The sequence below is a fragment of the Artibeus jamaicensis genome, unplaced genomic scaffold, assembly GCF_021234435.1.
Source record: "Artibeus jamaicensis isolate MK-2021 breed Jamaican fruit bat unplaced genomic scaffold, CSHL_Jam_final contig_923, whole genome shotgun sequence".
Classification (NCBI taxonomy): Eukaryota; Metazoa; Chordata; class Mammalia; order Chiroptera; family Phyllostomidae; genus Artibeus; species Artibeus jamaicensis.
In genome coordinates this window covers 1787608-1814037 of record NW_026522014.1, presented here as the reverse complement: position 1 = coordinate 1814037, position 26430 = coordinate 1787608, and the positions used below count along the sequence as shown (strand labels likewise).

Here is a 26430-nt window from a genome sequence, read left to right as displayed (position 1 = left end):
TTATTTGGCCAGGAAATTATACTCTTTCCATTTCATTGACTGTCTGGGACATAACCTTTTTCACTGTTTCTCTTATGGTAACCTTAACATTCTCCTAATAAGGTATGGGAAGAAAACCTGACTGGTGATGTTATGTGCAGGTCTGACTTCCCCCTCCACCAGATCACCCCTTTTCAACACAGGACATATTATTTGGGTAATTATGTCAAGTAACTGCAACAAAATTGATGGGTGTCTGGATAGAAACAAAATTGAATTTATAGCAATGCTACCTCTTTCTGGTTGTTTTGGATTGATTTGGTTGTCCTTAATATATTTAGGTGTTTTAAATTCATAAGAGTGTCCTGAATTTATTTCATCAAGAATATGGGTTCATAGTCTATTAGTCAAGCTGTGCTTTAAAAGCCTGTTGCTCTGGAGAATAGACTAACCTCAGAAAGACTGAGAACAGTTATTCTTCAGACTTAAGTGACAGGTTTCACTTTTAAAAAATTACCAGTTTTGAACTTAAAGTCTATAGAAAAGCCTTAAGAAAGCTTTTTGTTCCCCTGTTTTATTTGCCTTATTTTAAAATTGTATATTTCATTAAAAACTTCCCAAGAATTTAGTGCCCTAATTTCTAAAAATTATGTTAGTACATTATATTTTTTGCCTTATCACAGTGAAGACCAGCAGACACACCAGAAACTACTTGTTCTCTCTACTAGGATTCAACAGTAGGACTTAAAACAGTTGTTTTTTTGGCCACCTTTGGCATAGTTACATGTTTTCCTAATAGTTAGTCAGATACAAGTGGGAGGAATGAAAGCAGGATTTAACATTTCTCTAGAGGCTCCCAGATTGAAGCCTCCGCTTGGATATCATGAGAAGGTACTTGGTTTGCAATTTCAAATGAGGTTATAGCCTTTGAAGGAAATTATAGAGCCTAGGAAATTATTTTATTTCAACTAAAAGATTAAGGCCTTTATAATCTCATTTAGTTTTGTGTTCAAATAGGAGGGAAACATTTTCATCTGTAGAATTTATGCTGAGGAAATACAAATGACATTATCAAGTACCCCTTTAACTGGTGTTTAGACCCAAAGAAGAGCAATGTTAGACTTGCTGAAGTATTTCAGATCACACTAACATTAATGAAATCACTCATCAGTGCTGAGTGGTAACAGTCATTGTTGCATGTGTTTCCAATGACTTGAGAACCTTCTGTGTTTGGTTGCTGGAATGTTGCCATGGAGACAGTGCTGGGTGTGGTGCAGTGAACTGTGGAATCAGTGGGGTCCCAGGCTGCCCAGGCTCGGAGCTAGGCTATCTGACAAGTCTGCAGTGCATCAAAGCCACATTCACCATGAACCAGCTGAGGAAGCTGGTGGAGCCCATCAGTAAAACTGTCAAGAGCTGTAAGTACTGACCAGACATCCAGCACTGCCTGAGCATATTTATTCAAATAGAAACTTAGTAGACATACTAGTTGGACGTTAAGGAGTGCTTTGTAACTTTCAAAATGGAGTTCCTCTCTTTCCTATATAATACCTTAGTCTCTGTAAAAAATAAGATAGCAAGTGAACAATTATTGCTACACTTATGCTGAAAATAATGATCAGGTGTCCTAAAATATATTTTTGTATGGGAAGAGAAGCTTGAGAATTTACATGACATAAGTGCTAAAGGATTATCTGCCAACCAAGGACCGATTTTATTATAATCTGAAATTTAATAAGATTTCAAAGTTCAAAGGTTTACTTTGACATTTCCCTGAGTTCTTTGGCACAAAATCCATTTAAGTAGATTGCTCTACTTCAGGGGATTGGTAGAGATACGTAACCAGAGATAATATAGATGTTGAAATAGCGTGGTGCTTTAAACATAGCAAGTGTTTATTAAAACTAGTGTAACAGGTTTGGGGGGATTCCTTGCCCTGACCTTAAAAAGTAATCTTGTGAATGTTTTTTTCTCAGGCATGACCACAAATCCTGACCTACAATTCTGAGAATGTTTTCAGAATTTGAGGAAATTACTTTTACATCAGCCACTTGCGCAGCCCATTTTGGGGCCCTTCCACTCTCTCTCGTGTGCCCTCCCTGGTCAGGGTAGGTCCCACCTTTCTAAGTCTCCCTGTGCCTGCCCGGGGTCCCCAGGCAGGGCGCATCAGTATCCTCCCTCTCTTCCTCCCTCCCTCCTCTCCTCCTCTCTCTCAAAAAAGACAGAAGGAAAAAGAAAATGCAGCTTCCTGGGCACACCTAAGTATATTTAAACATCTCTGGAAGCAGGCCAGGCACCCAGATGGTTCTATGTATTGTAGACACTAAAGTTGGAGGATTCCTGACCAGAATTATCTTTTCCAGGTGAAACTTAATCTTGTCAGCCTAATGTCAGTTTCATTTGATAGATTGGGAATTGACCTAGTCTTTCACATGTTGTTTTGCCATAATTTTTACACTTAAATCTCTCTAACCTATGTGAGGAATTTGAAAACTTCTAATGATGTCATGTTTGCTTCAGCTGATCATTTTGGCCTTTAGATGTTACTGTCATCCAGCATATTCCTTCACCTCTCCACATTGCAACAGCTTGATGGTTACATAGGGAACATTTGACAGCTTCCCATCATGCTCTGTAGGCTCTGCATGGTAATGAATCGGTCCCAACATAATAATGATAAGAGATACTGTCACATGGCTGTTAAAATTGAAATACTTTTGTGGACTGTGTTTCTCTGATCCACTCCTATTGGGGGAGAATGAAGCTAAATGTGGCATGACTTGCCGTTGTGGGTTCATGAGCCCCCCACCCCCCTGAGTGTTCGTGAGTTTTTCATGCAGTTGTTTCTTCTGGCACTTAGCCCAGGACCACTTACAGGCCAACTAGTTCGGTACTTGGCTTTCACTTTATTTGTGAGCCGTAACAGTGGGTATGCCTACACAGCTCGTAGGCACACTTAATTTCCTCACTATGTTCTACTGAGAGGGCTTAGCAATATTAACACCCCAGTAGCCACAGCACACCAAGCACCCAAACCTTGGTTTCAGAGTAGCAATCACCAATTTAGAAAAACAGGATTTCTTGACAAAGCTGAACTGAGCATAGAGGGAAAGCGGCACTAATTTGTTTCCCCCCCCAACACTTCTGCCACACTCCTCCATCTGTCACTACGTTCGCCACCTGTGGTGCTTTCTCCCAGGAAGCAGTTCTCGGATACCAGCCGGCTGTCCTACATTTAACTCAGTTCCAACACTACCTGGAGATGGGATGAAATCCCACAGGTTAAGAGTTCAGCCCCCCTCCCCCGTCTTTAGATGCCAATTCCAAGTCCAGGAGGTTATCTGTGCTGCAGATTCTGACCAACTGGCTGTGAATCTCAGGTTCCAACAACCCCTTCCTTCGGTTCAATTAACTTGCTAGAGCAGCTCACAGAACCTAGGAGACAGTTTACTTACTAGATGAGCAATTTATTATGAAAAGATAGGAACAGCCAGCTGGAAGAGGTGCAAAGGACGGCATGTGGGGAGGATTGCAGAACTTCTGTGCTTGCTTCTAAGCACCTTTGTGTTCAGCCCAGAACATCCCCAAACCCTGCATGTTGGTGGTTTTCCTGGAGCCTTCTCATTTACATGATCGATCATCAGTAGTTTCTAGCTCCTCCCTGAAGGATGGTGGATGGGGCTGAAAGGCCCAAGTTTTTAATCTCAGCTTGGTCTTTCTATGACCTGGAGCCACCAACAGTCATGAGAACAAAAGCCATTCCTGTCACCCAGGAAATAGAAATTTAGGATTTAGGAGCTTCGTTTGGAACTCGGGCCACAAGATGCTCCTCCTGCTTGTGTCACTTAGGAAACCACACGGTTGCAGGAGCTCTGCACGAGGAACGAGGCAGAGGCCAACACGTCTTCTTTCTTGTTCTCTCTCAGGTGATAGAGGTGAGGCAGGTGGGTCGTGCCAGAAAGCAAGTAAATGTGGAAAAGCAGAAGGATGGGGGCATGTGAAACAGGAGCCAGCCTGAAAACCCCCCAGTGGCCAAAGCTGGAGCAATTTGAGAACAAAATAGCAATATTGGTATAAATTATATGTGACTCCATAGCGACATAACTAAATGAAAGGAAGAGAGACAGCTTTCTTACAGAGGAATTCTGAATAATGGTATAGATCCCTTCCCAAGGAGTGGCACCTGACTCCCTTTTCTTTGAAGAGACTGGCCTGTAAAGAAGATTCTGGAGAAGGAAAACAGTCATTACAGTGGAGAAACCTGTACTCTAGCTTAACCAAGTGATTGAGGCCACACGTATGCTCCCAAAGTGTGATGACAAGAATAATACTATCTTGTAGTCTCCCAGAAAACATGAATGGTCTAATTATGAGGGAAATGTTAGACACAGCTAAATTAAGGAACATTCTTAAAGTAAGATCAAGGAAAACTGAAAACTCAGAGGAAGCATGACAGCCAAATGAATCCTGGAATAAAAAAGCAAAACACTAGTGGAAAACCTGGTAAGTGTAATTTAGCTGATGACAATGTGCCAGAGTTCATGTATAACTTGCCAAATGAACCATGGTTATGTAAGATGTAAAAGAAGAAACTGAAGAGTTCATGGGAACTCATCATTGCATCCCTTGGAAATCTCGAGTTATTGTAAACCAAGTTGTTTAATAAAGGGTCAGTTTCTGGCATCTCAATACCATTCTCACTACCCAGGACTTCTCAAATATCACAATTGTTCCTTCTCCATGTGTATGATAAGATCTGTAGATACAATGAAATGCAAGCCACGTGGGTAAACTCAGAAAAAGTTACACACCAGAGACTGTCTACAATCCTTGACTGCTTTGATTCAGAGCAGCTGAACCCTCACTTTCTTCAGGGACCCTAACATTTCCACTCAGGTAATAATTCTCCAGAATGGGCATGACAGGTGTCTTACTGTGCACTCAATAGAGTGTGTCTACGTCTGAGTGTCCTCCTCCATATTCCACACACAAAAAAAATGTCTTTCTAAGTTTTTGTCATCAGCAATTGCATCTCTTTCTACCATGTAACCTTGAGAAGTCACAATCCCTGGTTTCCATTGTACACTTACTTGGTTGAAAGGAAACCATCACAAAAGTCCTCCTAGTTACAGGGAGGGAGACAGTCCCCATCTCTCCGAAGGTGAAATATCTACATCACACTGTAAGAAGCACAGTTGGGGTGGGACAGATGGTTTCAGTGGTCTTTGGGAAAATAGCAACCTGTCAGATCTGGATTCACCATTCATAAGGTAGTTTCAAGAACATGCCCAAGTGATCTTCCATAAATGCAAATCTGACCCTGTTAACTTACCAGAATTTTTCAGTAAGCTCCCCATTGTCTGCAAACAGTTCTGCCACCAGGCCAGCACCAAACCATCTGCAGCTCTCAGAATATGCCTCCACGCATTCAAGCTTTCTGCTCAGGCTAATGCTCACTCCTTTGACAGGTCTTAGCTCGTGGCACCTCCTCTTTGGGGCCCTTCTTAAGTACTTACCATCTTCCTTTGGGTCACCCCCAACCACCATCAATCACAGTGCTTATACTACTTTACTGCACTTCTTTATCTCCACCAAAGTGTGCCAATCTTGGGGGCAGGAACCATGGAGTAATCATTTCTTGGTTCATGGGAGACTTAATAAATGCTTATTGGTTGGAGAAAAAAGACCTTTTGTTTTTTATATTAGGGCTAATAGCTAGTGTGAAGCCTGGGGATCTGATCCAATTCATAGAATAGTATTTTTAGGTACCTTTGTAATTGCTTTTTATTTTGTTGGTCATTGTCCTAAGAATCAAGTTGTTTTGACGACAGTGGAAACCCTATTGTAAAGTGCCTGTTTGCTATATGTTGTCATTAATTTCTACTGGGTAACCTGAACTCATCTCAAAGACAGCATCTAAAATAACCTTTTTTTTTCCTCCCCACCTTCCCCACCTGCCATTCCCCCCTCCCCCCCCAAAAAAAAAGAAAGGGGAGGGAGGACAAGAAAAAGAAAAATACTATCCAGCTTTCCCCTCCTTTTGTTTCTCTCAATCTTTGATTCAGAAAATTAGACTTTTAGAAACTTGAGGACTGTCAGAGATCATCTGGACAGACAACATGTAATTTGTGTAGGTGAGGACTCCAAAGCATAAGTTGCTATGTGACTTGTCTGCCGTCTGTCTCTCAGCTATTCAGTCTCTCATAAACGGGAGTAGAACCCAAATGCTTAAGTCTAGTACCCCAACCTACTAAATCTAAGCCCTGAGTTCTCGGGCCTGATGGTGCATTAGACACTCCTGTTCACTTCTTAATTTTCTAAGCCTGGAGTAAGATCCAGATATATGAATATTAAAAAGTTTCGGTTTGAAAATAAGTCACCAAGTCCTACTGGTTCTTTACAGCATCTCGGGCTCCCTCCCCACTCTGACCCCATTTCCACCTCTAGCCCCATCACTCCAAGCCTGGCTTCTGTGCTTCAGTACAGCTTGCCACTTCTCAACTCTTAAGGCATGCAAGAGTCAACCTAGCTCTTGTTTAAAAGCTCACCTCCTGGGCCCACCGTTAACAATTCTGAGAGAGGTCTAGGGCAAGGCCTGGGAATCGCATGTTGAACGAGCAATGGCAAGGGGGTTGCTTCTCACACAGGTGGTCCAAAGATGATACCATGAGAAACACTTCAGTAAAAAATGTTAACCCTCTGGCCAGGCATTCAAGGCCCTCAACCATCAGGCCATTCTCTTCAGTCTCATTTTTCACTTCTTCCCAGCTTGCTGGTTCCCCGCATTCTCCTGCTTTCCTTTACTCATGTTGTTCTCTCTCCCTGCAATTTTCCACTTCTTCACCAACCCCAACTCATTCCTTCCTATAAAAATCCTGTGCATCCTTCAAGGCCCAATTCAAAGCCCACCAACTCCCAGGAAAATGACCCATCTTATCCGGATAAGCTGTTAAAGAACAAGTCCAAGCCCTGGCTGGTGTAGCTCAGTGGATTGAGCATGGGCCTGTGAACCAAAGGGTCACCGGTTCAATTCCCAGTCAGGGCACATACCTGGGTTGCGGGTCAGGCCCCCAGTATGGGGTGCACAAGAGGCAAACACACACTGATGTTTCTCTCCCTCTCTTTCTCCCCTTTCCTCACTCTCTAAAAGTAAATAAATAAAATCTTAAAAAGAACAAGTCCATGTCATATTTTAAAAATCACTAGGGCATCATAGGAAAAATAGCTTTTTAGTAAAATATTTTTACTAGGTTGGAGAACTCAATGATGAACTCATATGTATTTATATTTTCATTTTACAGTCAAAAAAAGTGAAGTAGAGTGTCTGATAATACTTTTTCAGCGCTTGGTGGGAAAAGCCAGTGTGCGACTTGATAACGCTGGACTAGACCGTAATGCCTTCCGGACCGTCCTGTACAGCTTGTTTGGGATGACTGATGAGAAGCTAATGAACAGGGGTAAGAAGGCACGAGAGACTGAAATGGGCCAAGCTGAGATAGCAAACGTGTACATGGCATACATATCTATGTAGATTAATATATGGCAAGTATATGTTTAATTTTTATCAAAGACTTTGAATTTTTTAATGCCAAACTAAAAAGATAATCCTGGTAGTGCCGACAATACAAATTAGTAGTTGACTTTATGGCCAGGATGGTTTTTAGTATAAGGTCGTCAAGGATTTATCTCATGGGTGTACCACTTGGAGGGATAACCTGGAATGGACTAAATAAAAAAGCATTGCTTTCAAAGATAAACATGTGGCTTTTAGTCACAATGTTTGTGGATTCATATGGTGTAGATGTGTACATTTGTAAGTGACTTTTTCCTCATAAAAATGTATCAGTGCAAAACTGATACTCATTACACTGAAAAAAAAGGTCATTTATCGTGAAATAGGAAGTTATTTAATGTGATCTATTTTCACTAACAGATTTTTAGTGTTAGTTTGGTAAGTTTTGACATACATATGTATGCCCTTGGAAACATAACCATAATCAAAATAATTAACATATCCATTACTCCCAAGAGTTGATATTTTATTTTCTTTGGGATAAACTTTCATTGGTGATTTTAAAATAATGCATTATTTTAGTAATTTACCTTTAGGCATTGTACAAACACTTTAGAACAGCGTTCTGCCACTTTTTTAGAATAAAAATAACCACATTGATTGGCTCCATCACTGGACTTCTTGACTTACAGTAACTGTACAAAACATCGCAAATGAAGCTCATCATTGAGCATGGAGGAGAATGGCTCTTCCTGTGAAAATCTGGGGGAAACATATAAGAGTCATTTTGACTCTTTCAAGAAAGATGGTGGCAAAACCCTTTTTCCCCTCTCAGTTTGGGAGGAAGTTTTTAAAAATCTATTCTTACATACATACATACTCTTGAATTATAAAATAGCTGTAAGTTATAATACATTTATATGGTCTTTTTTCAGTATTTTTTGCATTTGACAAAGACAATGACAACTGCATAAACATAAATGAGTGGGTTGCAGGATTATCAGTGTTTCTTCGAGGGACTTTTGAAGAAAAGCTGAAATGTAAGGATCCTATATGGGATTGCTGGTTTACTAATATAGACTGCCAATTTTTTATTTAGTGAATGTTTCAAGTTTTTAAAAAACATGAAATTAGTGTTCTCTATAGCAACCTTGCAAAAACAGTTCACGGCAGCTTTTAAAAATAAAAGCCAGATGAAATGGGTGGCCTATTTCACAGGAGAGTCCCTAATCCCAGGACCCCAAACACTTCCTTCGCTGGCTCTGCAATGCTCACCAGGATGGGTCTTTGGCTTGGGCCCAGGCTACTGACTGAAACTGAGGGCAAGGGCTTATGCCAACTCTAATCAGCTTGCAAGACGGAGCTGCTGAGGCTTTCTCTGGGCTCAGCAGCAAACAGGCCTTCATATGGGGCAGTGCGCAAGTCATGTTAGGGCCCTTGCTTGTCTTCTCATTAAAAAAATGTGAGGTATAGACACAAAGGAAGGTGAAGCACATGTTAAACCACCAGACATCGGTGCCCCAGTTAGTGCAGATGAGTGTAGAGAGGGGAACGCCTAAGGACAATGAAAGGCAAAGGGGGGAGGATTATAAAGAGAGTTTCTTACAGAAAAATAAAAATCTCCCGGTTCACCATTTTGCCTAGAAATAACTCTGGCCTCACCCCACTGTAACAATGGAGTGATGAGTATTTCCTATAGTTTACACCTCTGGAGCCAGGATTTGGGGTGAGAAACCCCGGAAAGAGAATTTTAAACAATTTTAAATACCAGTTTTCAAGGGAACATCGCTTCGCATCAAATTGCTTAAGGTTGTGGTGTTCTGAGGAAGTAAGCAAAATTTTTATTCCTTCTTATTTTTCCACTTGGATTTGGATTTTGAATGTTCAAAAGAAGATCCTTAAATTAAACATCTTTACACAGCAATAGCAACATTAAAAAATCATCAACTTTCTGACAATTATACTTTATTGTTTCTAGTTTTGTTGTTTTCTTTGGTCTAATTTTTTACAGGATAACATTTAAATATAGTTGCCATTTAAGCTTGTTGCAACATTCCTATACAAAAGTCTCAATGAAAAGTGAAAAGCCAACTTTCTTGGATGTAAATTCTTGTGGTAATTCTAATACCTTGTAAAAATGGTTATGATATCAAAAGTAGCCATGCATGACTGAATAGCAACTATCAAAAATTATTTTCTCCTCTAACCTCACTTCCATGAATATGGAATATGGTATACGAAATATGAAAAAATATTTCATGTTTCAGGATATATCAGTTTGGGGGAAAATACCACTTCTAGTAAGGTTGTGTTGCAAACTCATATGTTCAACAGGTTAGGAGAAACTCAACAAAAGACAAAGCCAATCTGATCACCCTGAAGTTTTATACGTGGTTCTACTGCTTTTGCTAAAACATTGAACTGGATCACAAGCTCTTTCACTGCTGTATCCCCAGGGCCGGAGTAAGCACCTGGGGACGAGTGAATGAGCTGTGGTAGCGCTTACTTCATGAGATGCAGGTCACTCCCGGGAGAGGTGGAACATGTTGGGTAGTGCAGTCGCCCCCATGAGGGGACCAACTCACTTCCCAAAGATGCTGATGTTGTCAGTGACATAGCAACGTGTGTGCATATTTTGTACACTATGTATGAAGAGAATCAATGCTGAGATTTCATACACATGTATATGTGTATTGTATGATCAGAGATTTAAAAATATGTATCCCCTTTATTGTAGCTCAAAATCCTGAAGTTATGTCTTCACATTCCAAGGGGTATTTAATCTTGATGAAAGAAATATAACAAAGGGTGCTTTATTTTAAAATCTCTCACCACATAGGCCAATAATTGTAGGTTGTATAATTTTTTATATGTTGAAATAACTAAGGAGATTAATAACATTTTAACTGTCCTTATCCGAGTCTTTAAACTTCTTATGCTTTGAAAAGTCTGTTTTGAAGTTTACTATTTGAATGGTGACGATGGCCACATTTCTCAAGAGGAAATATTTGACCTGTTGAGGAACAGCCTACACCAACTGTCATCTAAGGAAGAGACTGATGAAGGAGTAAAAGAGCTGGTAGACATAACACTGAAGAAAATGGTAAGGATGAAAGACTGTAATTCTTTATATCCAATCAAGTGGGTGTTGGATAAAGCTAAAGATGCAGAGATTGTTTGCCTCCATAATAAATGTAACCTGTATGAGGGCAGGAATTTTTGTTTGTTCTCTGCCCTATCCATTGCCTAGAACAGTGCCTGGCTGACAGTGGGTGCTCAGTAAATATCTATGGAATTGATGGGTGATTAATCACCCCACCAAATTAATGTTAATTTTCTTAGCTTCAAATATTTTAATATCAATAAAGTCTCATTAATTGGGGGAAGCTCCAGGGTTAATTTGTATAAAACTGGATGCTATTCCAGTCGGTCGTTATAATCTTAGCCTTCCAATTTGTCTAAACACTTAACTCTAACAAAATAATATAATCATAAAAGTAGTTGTTCCTTATAGAGGACTTACTGTATGCCAGACCCTTCACAGAACTTAATATAGGAACTTATTTTATCCTTAAAACAACCCTGGGAAGAACAAATTATCTCAATTTTGCAGATGAGAAAGCTAAAGTGCTGGTAGGTTTACACACTAGAAAACCAGGTGCAGAATGAATCTTTCAATGAAACCAATAATATTGATTTATTATGGACATAGTAATGTCCATTTGGGGGAAGTCCAAGGTCAAGGTGCCAGCTGATTCACTTCCCTGGCGAGAGCTCCCTTCCTGAGTTGCAGACAGCCTCCTCTTTAGTATGTCCTGACATGGCAGAGGTTGTTCTGGTCTCTTTCTCTACTTAAAAGAATACTAATTACATCATAAAAGCATCTAAACCTAATTACCTTGTAAAAACCCCACCTCTAAATATTACATTGGGGGTTAAAACATAAGAATTTGGGGACACACATTCAGTCCCTAATACCAGGAACATTTATTTATTCAATTAATAGGAATAAAGTGGCCCCCTTAAATACTTTTTTAATTTTTAAAAAATATTTTATCTTGAGAGGGAAAGGGAAGGAGAGAAGGAGAGAAATATGAATGTATGGTTGCCTCTCGTACGCGTGCCCCCCTCCCCCCAGGAACTGGCCTACAACCCAAATTAATTCCCGGTCAGGCATGTGCTCTGACCGGGAATCAAACCACGATCCTTTCGTTTGCAGGCCCACACTCAATCCACTGAGCTACGCCAGCCAGGGCTCCTTAAATATTTTTTTTATTTTAATTTATTTTTTATTGATTATGCCGTTACATTTGCTCTATTCCCCCCTCCCTTCCCCTCCACCCTGCATACCCCTCCCCCACCATTTCCCCCTTTAGTTCATGAACATGTGTCTCAAATTCTTTAGATTCTGTATTTCCCATACTATTCTTATCCTCCCCCCTATCTATTTTCTATCTACTGTCTATACTACTTATTTTCTGTACCTTCCCCCCCCTTCCCCTCCTCCCACTCCCCTGTTGCTAACCCTCCCTGTGATCTTCATTTCTATGGTTCTGCTCCTGATCTAGCTATCCTCTTAGTTTGCTTTTGTTTTAGGTGTGGTTCTTAATAACTGTGAGTTTGCTGTCCTTTCACTGTTCATCTTTTTTATCTTCTTTTTCTTAGGTAAGTCCCTTTAACATTTCATATAGTAAGGGCTTGGTGATGATGAACTCCTTGAATATGACCTTATCTGAGAAGCACTTTATCTGTCCTTCCATTCTAAATGAAAGTTTTGCTGGGTAGAGCAATCTTGGTTGTAGATCTTTGGTTTTCATGACTTGGAATACCTCTGTCCAGCCCCTTCTTGCCTGTAAGGTCTCTTTTGAGAAATCAGCTGACAGTCTGATGGGAACTCCTTTGTAGGTGACTGTCCCCTTAGCTCTTGCTGCTTCTAGGATTCTCTCCTTCATTTTAATCTTGGCTAATGTAATTATGATGTGCCTTGGTGTGTTCCTTCCTGGGTCCAACTTCCTCGGGACTCTCCGAGCTTCCTGGATCTCTTGGAAGTCTATTTCCTTTGCCATCTTGGGGAAATTCTCCTTTATTATTTGTTCAAATAATTTTTCAACTGGTGGTTGTGCCTTTCCCCCTTCTGGTACCCCTATAATTCGGATGTTGGAACGTTTAAAGATGTCCTGGAGGTTTCCAAGCCTCTCCTCATTTTTCTGAATTCTTATTTCTTCATTCCTTTCTGCTTGATCATCTTTTTCTTCTGTCTGGTCCTCTCCCTTGATTTGAGTCCCAATTTTCTTTCCATCACTATTGGTATCTTTTGTATCAGCATTCATTTCAATTAATTTAGCTTCCATATGTTTCTCTAATTTGTGAGTAAAATCCACCAGTTCTGTAAGGATCTTTATAACCAGTGTTTTGAACTGTGCATCTGAGAGACTGGCTATTTCTTCATCACTTAGGTCTATCGGTTCTGGGGCTCTGAGTTGTTCTAGAGCCATTTTTGGTTTATTCGTGCTGTTTAGTGACGCTGTGTGTGGGGGCGGGGTCAGAGAGGGAGCGATGGCGTTCCTCTCTGCTAGCCCAGCGCATCCAGTCAAACGCCTCGGGCTTGCTTATCCGATCCTAATTTTGCGAGCCTGCTGCACCGCGCTGGTTTCCCTTCTCACTGGTTTCTCCGCACGTAAATGCGCGCGACTGAGCGACCCACCGCGCCTATTCCCTGTGCGCTCCGGCAGCCAGCTCGCTGGCGATCAGCCCTCGGTTGCCTGGGCGCCCCGCGCACCGCCCGGGAATTTTTTCTTGCTAACCTGCTCTGCTTCTGGCCTCGCTCCTCATACCGGTCCAGCCGAGTATCTAGTTGTCCTTTGGACTCCATATTGTCTATTTTCCGTGTGGCTTGGTTGTGACTGCTGTTAAAAATAGTTGTTCTTAGATTTGGTTGTGCACAGAGGCGAGGTGGACCCTCCACCTACTTCTCCATCTTGGCGGAAGTCCTCTAAATATTTTTTTTTAAATTTGATTTGAGAAACATCGATTTGTTGTTCCATTTATTCATGCATTCATTGGTTGATTCTTGTGTGCCCTGATCAGGGATCTAACCCACAGCCTTGGTGCATTGGGATGATGCTCTCACCAACTGAGCCACCCGGCCAGGGCCAATGAGTACTTTTTCACTTATGTAGGTAGTGCCTAAAGAATATGAACCTGCCCTGGCTGGTGTAGCTCAGTGGATTGAGTGCAGGCCTGCAAATCAGAGTATTGCGGTTCGATTCCCAGTCAGGGCACATGCCTGGGTTGCAGGCCAGTTCCCAGCAGGGAGTGCATGAGAGGCAACCATACATTGATATTTCTCTCCCACTCTTTCTCCTTCCCTTCCCCTCTCTCGAAAAAAATAAATAAAATATTTTAAAAAAAGAATATGAACCTAGTTTTATTTGGTGTAACCTTTCATTCTAGATAGTTCTTTTCCACGCAAAATTAAAAAAGTACTCAATCATTTATCAAGAAATCACCTTCCTCTCTAGGATTATGACAACGATGGCAAGATATCTTTTGCAGACTTTGAGAAAGCAGTGAAGGAAGAGAGACTTCTGTTGGAGGTGTTTGGACAATGTTTACCGGAAGCAAAGGTACAGTGTCGACAGCCCATATTGCTTGAGGGAACATATTAAAGATTCTGAAAACGAGACTTGCTAGACACTCACCTTTGTAGGGCTTCAGCCCCTGCCAGGTTTAGGCAACCACGAAGGATTCAGTCCCATCCTAGTGTTTTGGGAACCAAGACAGTAGTGACGATTTAAGTAATTATATTCAATAGACATTTTTTTTTTAGCTTGCAACCTCAGCTATACTCAAGTCCTGATTTCCTAATATACTCAAGCATGTTAATATTTTCCCAAAGAAATTCAACACTTTTTTTTTTTTAAGCTTGTAACTTCAGCTCTACTTGTCCTGATTTCCTGTATGTTAGTATTTTCCCAAAGAAAACCAGGGCGTATTGAGCTTAAGGGACAGAACAGTGAATAAGGCAGATGCAGCAAGAACTGCTAGGAGAAAACTTGACTTCTTTCAACCCAAATGTTGCCAATGAGAAAAAAAAGTTTTAAAAATTTAAGGCACATACTTAGTACTTTAGTGTTTTGTGGCCATAAAGGTTTGTTTGAATTTGACTAAAGTTTTCTGAGCTCTAAGAGGCAGCCTCATAATTCATGACTCATTAACATTTCCTTTAATTCTACCTTTGATCAACTATGCTTTGCAAACATGATATATAAAGACAATTTTTCTTTTTTTCTAAGGAAATTTTTTCTCTGGTAACTTAGATTTTTGTGAATGAACATGAATGATGTTAAACTATCCTTAGCCATCTCAGCTCTCTTCATTTGTTCCACTGTAGTTTATTCCCACATTTAAAAAAAAATCCTCACCAGAGGCTATTGATTTGAAAGAGAAGAAAAACCTATTTGCTGCCTTCTGTACATACTCCAACTAGTGATCAAACCCACAACCTTTTGGCATATGGGACGACACTCCAGCCAACTGAGCTACCCAGCCAGGGCTATTCCCACATTTTAATTTTCTGGAAATGTTGGTAAAAAACTATAGAATAATGGATCTGGTTGGAGTAACTATTTAGGTCTGGATGGAACACCAGCAGTTCTTCAGTTGCTCCCAGAGTCTGTACAGCCTCGCTACTCAGTGTAGTCTGCACCGGCGCAATGGGATCACCTAAGAACTTACGGGAAAAACAGAATCTCAGACCCCACCCGAAACCAGTCGAGTCAGAATCTTTTTTTGGTGCCTTCTTCAGTTATTTTTGACAGTAAAAATATGGAAACAGCCTGCATATAATTGGATTTCCATTGTGTGGACTACTAACAAAAAAAAATGTGTACTAAAAGTACTGGTAGAAGTCTAGTATTTACAAATTGTAATTTGTTTCTGCCTTGGATCAAGTAAATTCTTCTTACAAGTTAAGCATGTAAGTTTCTAATTTCAGCTTTTCTAATAGTTTATTAACTTTTTTACTTTACAGATTTGTCTTGATTTTGAAGCCCTGGCATTCAGACACCTAAACACATCATGACTTCTAGTTTTTTAATGTGAATCACTCAATACTTGTATTAAAATAAAAAACATTTTGGTTACTGTATTTATTTCCTTCGGTTAATCTGCATATAGTTAGTGCAGTGTGAGAATAAGAACAGTTTCTGTAATAATAAGTATGGGTCAAAATAACATCTATAACAGGTAACGATAAGCTATTTCATTTTATTTACTTAAGTTAGCTAGCAGCCTTGGATCTTATAGCAAATACTGTGAATCGGGCACTCCCAACCCTCTTTTCTCTTGCTTCCTCAACCACAGGAGATAGAAACTGAAAACATTCACTATCCCAGACTTCTTAGGTAAGAACAGTCATGGGCCCAGTTCCAGCCAGTGAGATGTAAGCAAAGGCACTGGGTGGAGTTTCCAGAAAAGTTTTATTAAGGGAAATGGCTGGCATGTATTTTGTCCACGACAAACTAATTTTAAAAGATGAAACTAAATTAGACAAGTAGCTTGAACAAAATTACAGAGAGGAATGCACTGAAAAAAAAATTACCAATAGTCAAATCTCTTCGAAAATTAAAATGACGGGCTAAAAATAAAAAATTCATTACTCCTTTAGAAAATATTAATTTGCTACTAGTAATCTTATATTCTTCTTCTTTGTTTTAATGGATGGCTGGTATGCACTTCTTCCAACCTGTCCTCTGGAGGCTTTGGCACAGGTGAAGCGACCTAGTTTTAAAAGAGAGAACCAACAAATCTTAATTTTTCCAGTATAAGAGTTAATGAACTATCAGAAGAGGTAGAACAGATATCCAGTACTTCAATCCTTGCTATCATGTTTGAAGCAGAGCTAGCTCAAGTTCAAGGTTCAGGCTACAATCTAGGCACAGAGCAAAGTTTTCTGTCCAAACATCGATGGAAGTAAAATTTCAAAAGAAATTTAACAGGGAAAAGAAGTTGAGGGGAGAGAAGTAAACATATGCTCTCCTTTCACATTCCTTCACAGATCTGGAGTCACTTGTTTTTGGATACAGATATGGAGCCTGGCTGCACACACCTTGAAAGAGTGATAATGTCTAATATATTTAGGGACATGGATGCTTGTGGGGAGGGAATGAAAAATTTGAATAAATAATCAGAAATTGCCTTCATTTCTTAGGGAAACTGAAATCAAACATCATGAAAAAATGAGAAGACAATAAGTTAAAGCAGAGTAAAATGGTCTTCACTTAAAAAAGAAAATTATTAGAAACTAGTAAATTATATTTAGTATTTCTTCTTTTTGTTGTTCTACTATTTTCTCTATTTCTTATTACACAAATATTGTATTATTATACAAATTATTTTAGAATTAAACACCAAGTAAAAGGATAGAATTTCTTCACAAATCAAATGTTTTAATTTTCCATGATTCTTCTGAAGCCTTGACAATATGTGGACAAAATTTTTAACACAGTAGTAAACATAGTGTATACACGATTTGTTTATTTATTCATTCACTAAATATTAAGTGCCAATGTTATGTTAGGAGTTTGGGATAATTAGGCCCAAAAAAAAATCTCTGCTTTCATGAAAATTAAATTCTGGGAGATTGAAGACTGACAGTGAAAAAGAAGTTATATTATTACTAGAAAGTGATGAGCACTTTGGTTGAAAAAAGAGGAGGTATGGCCCTGGCTGGTGTAGCTCAGTGGATTGACCATGGGCCTGTGAACCAAAGGATCGTGGTTCAATTCCCAGTCAGGGCACATGCCTAGGTTGCAGGCCAGTTCCCAGCAGGGGGTGCACGAGAAGCAACCATACATTGATATTTCTCTCCTTCTCTCCTTCCCTTCCCCTCTATAGATAAATAAATAAAATGTTTTTTTTTAAAGAAGGTATGGAGTTGGGGGTGTCAGAGAAGCGGCGAGGTGGGGGGATGTCATTCTATTTCCATACGTAGGCTTTGGACCTGACATGTTTTTCTTGAAAACACAGTCAGCTGTGGCTCAGACAGCCTATGTATATCTGCACCTGTGCCTCAGTTCAGCTGTGTGTGAAGCAGGAAGGGCACCAGCACAAACTAAAAAATTCAAAAAGAGGCTTAGACACAGAAATTGTGTCCGTGGATTTGTTTTTTAAATCCTCATCTGAGGACATACTTTTCATTGCTTTTTTTTATTTTAGAGAGAGGAAGGGGGAGAGTAGCATGAATTGGTTTCCTCCTTATGCGCCGGACCAGAAATCGCACATGCCCATGCCTGGACCAGGGACTGAACTGCAACCTAGGTATGTGCCCTGACTGGGACTCAAACTTACTACCTCTTAGGCTACAGGACACTTCAACCAACTGAGCCACGCCAGCCAGGGCTGCATGGATGGATTTTTATTATTATAAAAACAAACCTCTTATCCTAATCAGATAATTTTCAGGTAAAAAAATATACATAAAGTTAGTTAAGCTACCATAGTCCCCTCCTTACTCACATTATAAAACATGTACAATAGTATGAAAAGCACTTTCTGAACCTAAGAAAACGGTCTTTCTCCTTCAGTTTTTGATTTCTAAGTCTTGCCCCAAAATAAGGTATTTCAAAAGCAAACTCAAATGTTAACTTTATTTGTGCTCAGAAACTGAAAAATGATTGTGCAAATAATGTAAAAAAATTAAGTAGAAAAATCTAGTTCTACTCTAAGAAGTTTACATTTGAAATGCAAACCTTACGTATTAATCGTTAGATGCCTCACCTTCTTCTGTGGTCACCTCCATCAAAGAAGCAAACAAGCATTCTGAATTTAATGTAATTTGAAATAACTCAATTTAAGAAAAATAAATTGTCATAATTTTACGTCAATGCGGTAGTACTCTCCTTTGGCTAGTATTAGAACCCATAGGTATGAGGGGCACTTTAAAAAAAAGGGAAGGGCCAGGGAAGAGCAGAGCTTTCTCTGCTCTCACAGACTGACCTTGCTGACTGACACTGCTTTTCTACTTTATAGCGAGAGGGATATAAAGTATACAGGGTGGGACAAAGGTAAGTTTACAGTTGTTTATATGGAAAATAATACAATAGTTAATAAATAATAATACAAGAATAAACTCAGTATTTTGCATACTCACAACTGTAAACCTCCTTTTGCCCACCGTGTATTCTGTTTAATGTTTAAGACAAGGATTAATGATATCAAGGCATATAAATTTGTTAGTCAAATTAACAGAATTCCAGGAAAACACATCAGAAAATTACAAATATTAATGGCAATACTGTTGTTCTCATAAATAATTATTTAGTGTTAGTCTATAACCAAATCATCTCAGAGAAGTTTTCTTTAAGTGATCTTACCTCTTTAAGTTTATTCCGAATTAAGTCTGCTGTTGTATTCAATGAGTCATCATGCATATCCACTTTAGGTATACCTGGCAGCAAAGGCCCAATCAGAACCTCCTTACTGCTCCTGCTTGTTTCGAGAAAAGTTCCAAGTTTACGGTCATCTTCTCTTCGTCTTTTCCGCTCCTGTAGCTGTGTTGACCGAGGCATAAATCTGTCCACTGCCTCTGAAGGAGTAATAGCCTTCTGAGCACCAGGGCAGGCCACTGATTTTTTGAAAGTTTGCACCTGCATTTTCTGCAAAGAATCGTTGTGGTTGAAATGCCCCATTGTTCCATCACAGTTTCTGCCATCCTGAGAGGAGTGTGATGCTCTGTCCACATACTCTCCTGATGAACACACACATTTTGGGGAGAAATAACATAAAGGTAATTCACAAGAATAAGGGAGACAAGGATCTGAGTTCCCAGCAGAAGTGTTCAAAGCAGCTTCACAAAATCCAGGTTTCTCTGAATGGAAGTCTTGTCTAAAACCTTTCATGTCTTTATGCTCCATAACCAGTTTCTTCTTTGCCATGAAATGATCTTGGTATTACAATTTAAAAGGTGAGAGAAAGGGAAACAGAAATGGTTCATTTACATTCATCACTCAGAAAAGAGTTATTTTAAAAACAAACATTACTTTAAAATGCTAACAAACGCTACCCTAAAATTTTTATTTCTTGAGCAGGTAGTAGGTTCACGTGGTTTAAAAGCTAAAAAAGATAGGACAGCAGTGTCAAGCTACATTCTTTCTTTGCTCTCTATATGCCTGATTTCTACCCCCATAAGTAATCACAATTTTTACCTTATTTATCTGTCCACTATGTCTTACACTTTTCTTCTTCCACCTACCTCTTTCTCCCCTGAATACACATTTCTCTCACCTTTTTCAGTTAACTGTAGATCTTGGAGAGTTTTTCCATGTTGCTACATACAAAGCTGCTTTTCTTTTTCTTTACAGTTTCACGGTATTTTACTATATAAGTGTATATGCTGCTGAGTTTGTGCTAGTTTTTTTAGAGGAGGCAATCTGGTAGGCCCGTATTTAGTAACTTCCTTTGCCACTCATACACACATACAAATTTGCATGTAGCTACTAATTTACATATCCCACAGATTAAAATTCAGAATCTACAGGTAACCAGGGACTCTCAACAGTTCTCTCGACAAATTTTCAGGTAAAATTTCCAAGAGTCTTCCCTTTATTTCTCTCTTCACCACTGCCACATGCCCATTCCCGAATCAACCCTAAGCTCACCATATTCAACAGCTGTAGGGACGGTGACTCTTTCAATTAAAGGGTGGAAGTCTGGTAATCAGAGCCTCTAGCAGTACTCAGATTCCAGAATGCACGCACTATCTTAATCCAGTGCCTACTGCTCTGATCCTACAGTCTGAATCCCAGACTCCAGGACTTCACTCCAGGCATCTGGAACATCTGTCTAGGGAAACTCAGTTGGGCAAATGGGGCATCTGGCCAGCTCCTGGCCAACAGTGAAACTTTTCCACTTTTAGCAGTTTTACATTAGCAGCTGTTAAAACTGGTCTGCAGATCTTAATTGTTTCTCACTGACTTTAGGTCAAAATTTTAACTCCCTGCACAGGACACAAGGCCTTTCACCATTCCCTTCCTATCCACTTTTGTCATCTCACTGAAGCCCCTGAGTGTGGTTATCTCATATAACACACAGTTCCTTAAGATTCACGATGCTCACTTATTCTGCTGGGCCTTTAAACATGCTACCTGGCCCACCTTTCCATTTCTTCTCCCTTTCTGAGTAATGTCTACTTATCCTTCAAAACTCAGTCACCTCTCTCATCCTATAGGAAGTCTTCCTTCCACAAACATCTCTGTCTTTCCAGCCAGATTATGTAACAAAGAACCCTGTTACAGTTATTGAATATTGTTATTTATTTGCCTCTCTGCCTACTATGCTGAGAGCTCCATAATGCTATACCTAGCAGAATTCCTGAAACATAGGTTTCAGTAACAGGCTTTCCATACCTTTATTTTTAGTAGCTCTTGCTATATAAGCCTTCCTCTCTTGTAGTTTTTTTCTAGTTTCTTCAACTGTTTCATATTCTGGAGCATAGCATACATGCAGCAATCCACCAAAGAAACTCTGCTCATCCATTTTTCTCTTGGCTATCCTAAACAGAAATACATGACAGCATGGTTTATAAATCTAGGTTTACTTAGGATGAAAGCTTGACTAGTATACAATGCACTGCTCTAAAGAACAAGAGGATGGTATCATTTACCAAATACTTATTAAACATCTACAACTGGCCAAGTGTTACTACAATAAATATTTGAGTACTTCTCTGCCCAGGGGTAATAAGAAATACTTACTGAGATTCTACCACGTGCCAGGCAGTATCCTAAGTGCTTCACTTGAATTAACACTGCACAACAACCCTATGACAAGAGTGAGGCCTAGGGAGATGCATCACTTGGCCATGAGCACACTGGTTAGTGGAGCTAGGATTCAAATCCGGATGTCAAACTCCAAGGCCTGTTATATTAGGTGCTGTTGAAAATGCAAAAACTCTAGAAAATATCCTTCTCTAATCATGGGGAGCTGGCAAGTTAGTTAGGGAAGTAGATTACATATAAGTGCAACCTGAGAACAACATCTGACCCCATAAAATAAGCACTTTATGGTAGACAGCAAGTGCTATTTGTGACACAGAAAATATGAAGTGTTAATAGCTGGGAAAGATGAGTCTTGGAACAAATTAGTAGAGGTCACATTAAAATAGATAAGGCATTTCACATTCCAGCTTTTGGGAGCAGACTTTATGTTATACAGAAGGCAGAAGTACATGCAGTTAATTCACACAGGTGCATGACAGTAAGAATCTCAATAGCTAAAGCTTACTGCATTCTGAACAGGAGATGCTATTCTAAGTCTTATACGTAGATTACTTCATTTCATCCTCACACAATCTCAATAAGCTGGTCCTCTTACTGTACGGATTTTACAGATTAGGAAAAATAGACTTAATAGCATTAAATAACTTGTCCAAGGTCATGATGTTAGTAAGCAGTGGAACTGGAAAACCTACTCCCAACCCAATTTTTAATGTACATGACAAAACTGTTAAGCATGGGAATAATGTGATGGGAAGTATTTTGGTAAAGCTAACATTCAAAAAGACTGGAGGAAGAAAAGAATAACACAGGGCTGTGTTAAGTTGTTGGGTAATTCAGGTATGAATGAGGGAAACCTGGGGCCAAAATAATAGCAATGGGAAGGAATGGAGGCGGATAAGACAGTATTTAACTTGCACATTACCTTGCACTTTGTAAATTCATAAATTTAATAAGATAAACTTCTGTAAAGTCTTCTGCTGGGTATTCATCTAGAGCATTATACTGTTCAATTGCACCATATAGAGCAAATCGCTCAACTAATTCCTTCATTGCTCCCACTGCAGGAACTCCTTGTATTAATAAGTACCGAGATTCCAAATTAATGGTATATACCTAAAAGAAATGTAAACAAGATAAATGTATGTCATCAATAAGCCTAGACAAACTGCTTTATAAAAAGCTGAAAAGCTTTGAAAACAAGAAATATTCTTCAACCAGTCTCCGGAAAACAGAAAACCAAAAAACTTGCCCTTCTAATAAAGAATAATTCACCCCACGTGAATTCACCTAACTAAAGCATACAACAGACTACCTTAAACTGACGTGTTTTCCAGAAGTTGGCTCGACAGAAGTTATTGGATAGTTACATATTCATTGAGTGTTTACCACATCGCAAGCAACAGTGTAAATACGGAAGATACAATGATTAAAACAAAGACACGTTTTCGTCGGGCCGACGTCCTCTTAGTTGACCAAAGGAATCGTGAAAATCTTTGGTACCTGATTACCATGGTTCCTCATACCTATCTTCAACGAATAAAGGATCTGATAGCAGCCTTTCAAGGCTTTATTTACATAGGCTGGGGGTGTAGAACTACAACTTACGTAAAGCTACCGAGGGTAAGAAATGAAACCAGAATCACTTTACCCTGACAGCACGGGGCCGTCGCCCCTCCCGATACTTGGCCCGAGTGTCACACACAGCCCTCTGCGTGTGGTGGTCGAAGAACCCGCCGAGTTCCCCACCACTCGACGCCATGTTGCCGGTTTTCGCCACGCAGAAACGACAACATCCGCTGGGCTGCACTCCCGTTTACCCAATAAGATAGAGGGGTGGGTCAAGGCGTGCCCGGATTGGCTGGAGAATCGACAGCGTCGGCCATCGTTTCCTGCAGCTGAGCATTCCATGAAGGAGGTGCCGCCCCCAAGCGAGCGGTGGAGAGGCCAGGAGAGAAGAAGGCTCGCTTGCCCTTCCCTCCACGGGCCGCTGGAGGCGCCCGGGAAGGGGGCGGGGCCTTAGGGCGGGGCCAATCGATGTTATCCAGCTCCGACGCGCCTGGCCCGTGAGGTTGGCCCGGGTCCGCTAGGGTGGGTGGCCCGGGCTTCGCGCGGCCGGCCATGTGGGGCAGCGAACGCCTAGTGGGTGCAGGGGGAAGTGGGACTGTCGTAACTGTGGCTTTCACCAACGCTCGTGACTGCTTCCTCCGTTTGCCTCGGCGCCTGGTGTCCCAGCTGCACCTGCTGCAGGTAATCCGCTGGCCCGGGACGGGGGGCTTCAAGCCCGGAGGCGGGACACCTGGTCGGTTATCCAGTCGGGCGAGGAGAGGCTTTCCCGGGACTTGGCGGCCGCGCCGACCTCTCCCGGTGGCGGGCATGGGCTATTTCCCGGCGTCCCCGAGCAGTGCAGAGGCCAGAATGAGGGCCTCTCGAGGGCAGGGACAGTTGGGGGCCGTGTCTGCGGCCCCCACCACGTCTGGTACAGCCCGGCCTTTAAGTGAACTGGCCTTATTCCAGGCCCTTCACTGGGTGAAACTGGGCTTTCAAACATCTTTATAGTCTAGTTTTGTATTCAAATATTACTTCAGGTTGGAAAACTCTTGAGAAGTTGTTTGTTGTTGATGTTTGTGCTTGCTTTTAAAAAATGTTTTGCCTCCAGCGATTTCCAGGTGTCTTCCAGCTGCAGACCGGGCCTCCAGAGGGAAAGCAGACTTGGTTTGTTAGCTTGACAGATTTTTTAGCTTAACAGGGGCTGAGCGCCTTGTCCCCGGAGCTCAGGGACAGATAGATAAAATGAAGGTTCTTCCCCGCGACCCCGCGGCTCGGAACACTGCCGAGCAGCGCCAGTGGTGTGCGGTGGATTATGCATACTTGAACGTGTGCAGTTAGGGTTATTTGAACCAATGCTGTCAGTTGCCGTTCTAGAGGTTCTGATTGTGATTCATGGCTCCAACCCTTGGCAAAGGTAGGGCGTCCCAGTATTCCCAATTAAAAAGAGAGACACTTGGCCTATGAGTTTGCGTGTACTATTGGGAGCAAAGGGCTAGGTCACAGCCGTACCTTAATTGGTTTGATTCCAAACTACTGCAATCTAACGAGTGTGGCAATAAAGCCAGTGAAGTGTCTTGCTTTTAATTTGTATAAACTGCCAACATCTGTGAAGTGCAATAAAGTGAAGCCCAATACAAGGAGATATACCTTTATTTGAAATCCTTGAAAGTCCTGAGTGTGTGGTAGCCACCACTGCATAATCCATGCAGGAAATATGTATGAGTTTGCAGTAATTTCAAGTATCCCACCTTTCCACTTTAGCCACTTTTTGTTACTTGTTTTTGTGGATCAGCGATTTTATATTAGCGCACCGTAGCAATTTTTAAAACATGCAGTACGTGACTATTTAGTCAAGTGCAGTGACCTCTTTTCCCATAGATTATCAAATTAAAAAATGAGAATGCACCCTGGCTGGGTAGTTCAGTTGGTCAGCATTTTCTCTTATGTACCAAGGTTGCAGGTTCAATTTCCAATTAGGGCACATACAAAAAGCAACCAATGAAAGCTTCATGAGTGGAACAACAAATCAATGTCTCTGTCTCTCCCTCCCCACCCCCTCCCTCTTGAAAATCCAAAATCAATAAAAAGTAAATTTTTAAAGAATGACCACAACCAACACAACAGTGGCCATCAGTTATGAATGAATCAAAAATTTACCTATTTTTTTGTCAAGTCATCAAAAAAAATATTTTTGGTGTGCTGCAGGAGGTTTAGGCAAAAGCAGGCAGTCAGTCATTTGTTGATTAGATTAAAGTAGCAAAGGGCTCCTTTCCAGTCTGTTCTTTTATTCTATCCAAGTGCCCAGGCGCCTTGTGATAGTTTTTCAGTAAGTACTGAAAAACTTCTGGCGTAAAAATGAACTGAGGTCATTAGTCTGCAAAGTTTACTAAATTCAGCTCAACGTAGAGTATGGCTTTAGGAGCCAGTTACTACATTTTGACCAAATGAATAATTGAAGTATTTTTTCATTTTAATAAAGTTGATTTTTCCCCTTTTCCAGTGAGTTGGTGAAATTCTCCTTTTTGATGTTTCAGGGCATACTTTATATTTCCTTACTTAACATTTCTGGCTTTATAATTGATCGCAGTTTTATGTCACTGACTTAGATGAAACACCACAGAAAGCATCTGGGGTATCAGTCAGCTTTACTCTTGTTACCTGTCAGCTCCCACAGTTCCAGCTGACTTTAGGGCTTTGGGCCGTACATCTAGGGCCCTTTCTACTTGATCACACTGTGCTCAGTGGAAAGACTTTTGTCAGCCAGAGCACTTGGACTGTCCTGTGAAGAATTGTGAGAAAAATTATATGACTAAGTGATACATGATGATATTCTTTTTTTCCTTTTTTAAAGATTTTATTTGTTTATTTTTAGAGAGGGTAAGGGAGGGAAAAAGAGAGGGAGAGAAATAACCTACATGCCCCCAACTGGGTCACCTGGTCTGTAACCCTGGCATGTGCCCTGACTGGGAATTGAACTGGTGACTCTTTGGTTTGCAGGCTGGTCCTCAATCCACTGAGCAATACCAGCCAGGGCGGTTTTCTTTATACAGCTTTAATAACATGGTCAATTTAAACTATGTTACTTCAGAAGTGGCTCTAATATCCTTGGAAATTTCTGTTTAAGTAAACACAATAAACAGACTATAACCAGTTTTGAGGTAGTAAAATATATATATGAATACATTTATTTAATAATTTATTTTGATGCTAGTAAATGAATTTGATAATACTAAGACTTCCTAATATGTTAAGTCTCAGTGGGCATGAATGAAATTCTCACTTTTTATTAAGAAATAATGTGTGTGAAAATGCTTGTGATACAGTGTTAAGTGGGGGAAAAAAAGGAAACTAAATCATGACTATATTATACAACTATGTAAAAAATTAACTTTTTACCAGAGGGGAAGGAGTGTAGGGGAGGACGAAGAGGGTAAAGGGGGGTCAAACACGTGGTGACTGAAGGAAACTAGACTTCAGGTGGTGAGCACAGAATGAGCCCATAGAAGTTGATTTATAAAACTATAGTGCACCTGAAGTGTATGTAATGTTATTGGCTAAAGTAATGTTTTTAATTTAAAAAATTGTGCATAGAAAAAAGGATTAGCCAGAAAT

General features: G+C 40.4%; 3 protein-coding genes across 8 annotated transcripts in view; 2 read left to right on the top strand and 1 right to left on the bottom strand.

Moving 5' to 3' along the window:
• The first annotated feature begins 147 nt into the window (after positions 1–147).
• LOC119042710 (calaxin-like) lies at positions 148–15625 on the top strand. 2 transcript variants are annotated; one of them, XM_037136479.2, is made up of 6 exons: positions 148–4482; positions 7281–7436; positions 8428–8532; positions 10441–10595; positions 14014–14118; positions 15525–15625. In XM_037136479.2, exons 1-6 carry the CDS (start codon positions 4440–4442, stop codon positions 15573–15575), a joined length of 615 nt encoding a protein of 204 aa, XP_036992374.2. In that variant the 5' UTR covers positions 148–4439; the 3' UTR covers positions 15576–15625. The 2 variants fall into 2 exon arrangements, with proteins under 2 accessions (XP_036992374.2, XP_053511026.1); XM_053655051.1 differs by lacking the exon at positions 148–4482 and having other exon boundaries at positions 7256–7436.
• A 328-nt stretch (positions 15626–15953) lies between these two features.
• On the bottom strand, positions 15954–23078 carry RBM48 (RNA binding motif protein 48). Its single transcript, XM_037136478.2, has 5 exons — positions 22919–23078; positions 22193–22383; positions 20899–21044; positions 18868–19436; positions 15954–16273 (listed from the first exon to the last, which is right to left on the bottom strand). Exons 1-5 carry the CDS (start codon positions 23027–23029, stop codon positions 16187–16189), a joined length of 1104 nt encoding a protein of 367 aa, XP_036992373.2. The 5' UTR covers positions 23030–23078; the 3' UTR covers positions 15954–16186.
• Positions 23079–23209: 131 nt separating this feature from the next.
• The window catches only part of PEX1 (peroxisomal biogenesis factor 1), a 50303-nt gene continuing 47082 nt past the window's right edge, over positions 23210–26430 (top strand). For 2 of the 5 annotated variants that reach the window (XR_008389642.1, XM_053655049.1), the window contains exon 1: positions 23212–23517. Coding sequence is in view for 4 of the 5 variants with exons in the window: in XM_053655049.1 (XP_053511024.1) it covers positions 23389–23517 (129 nt within the window). In the remaining variant the exon portion in view is untranslated. Of the gene's footprint in view, positions 23518–26430 lie in introns of all 5 variants that reach the window. The other 3 variants (XM_037136477.2, XM_053655048.1, XM_053655050.1) reach the window with 3 other exon arrangements.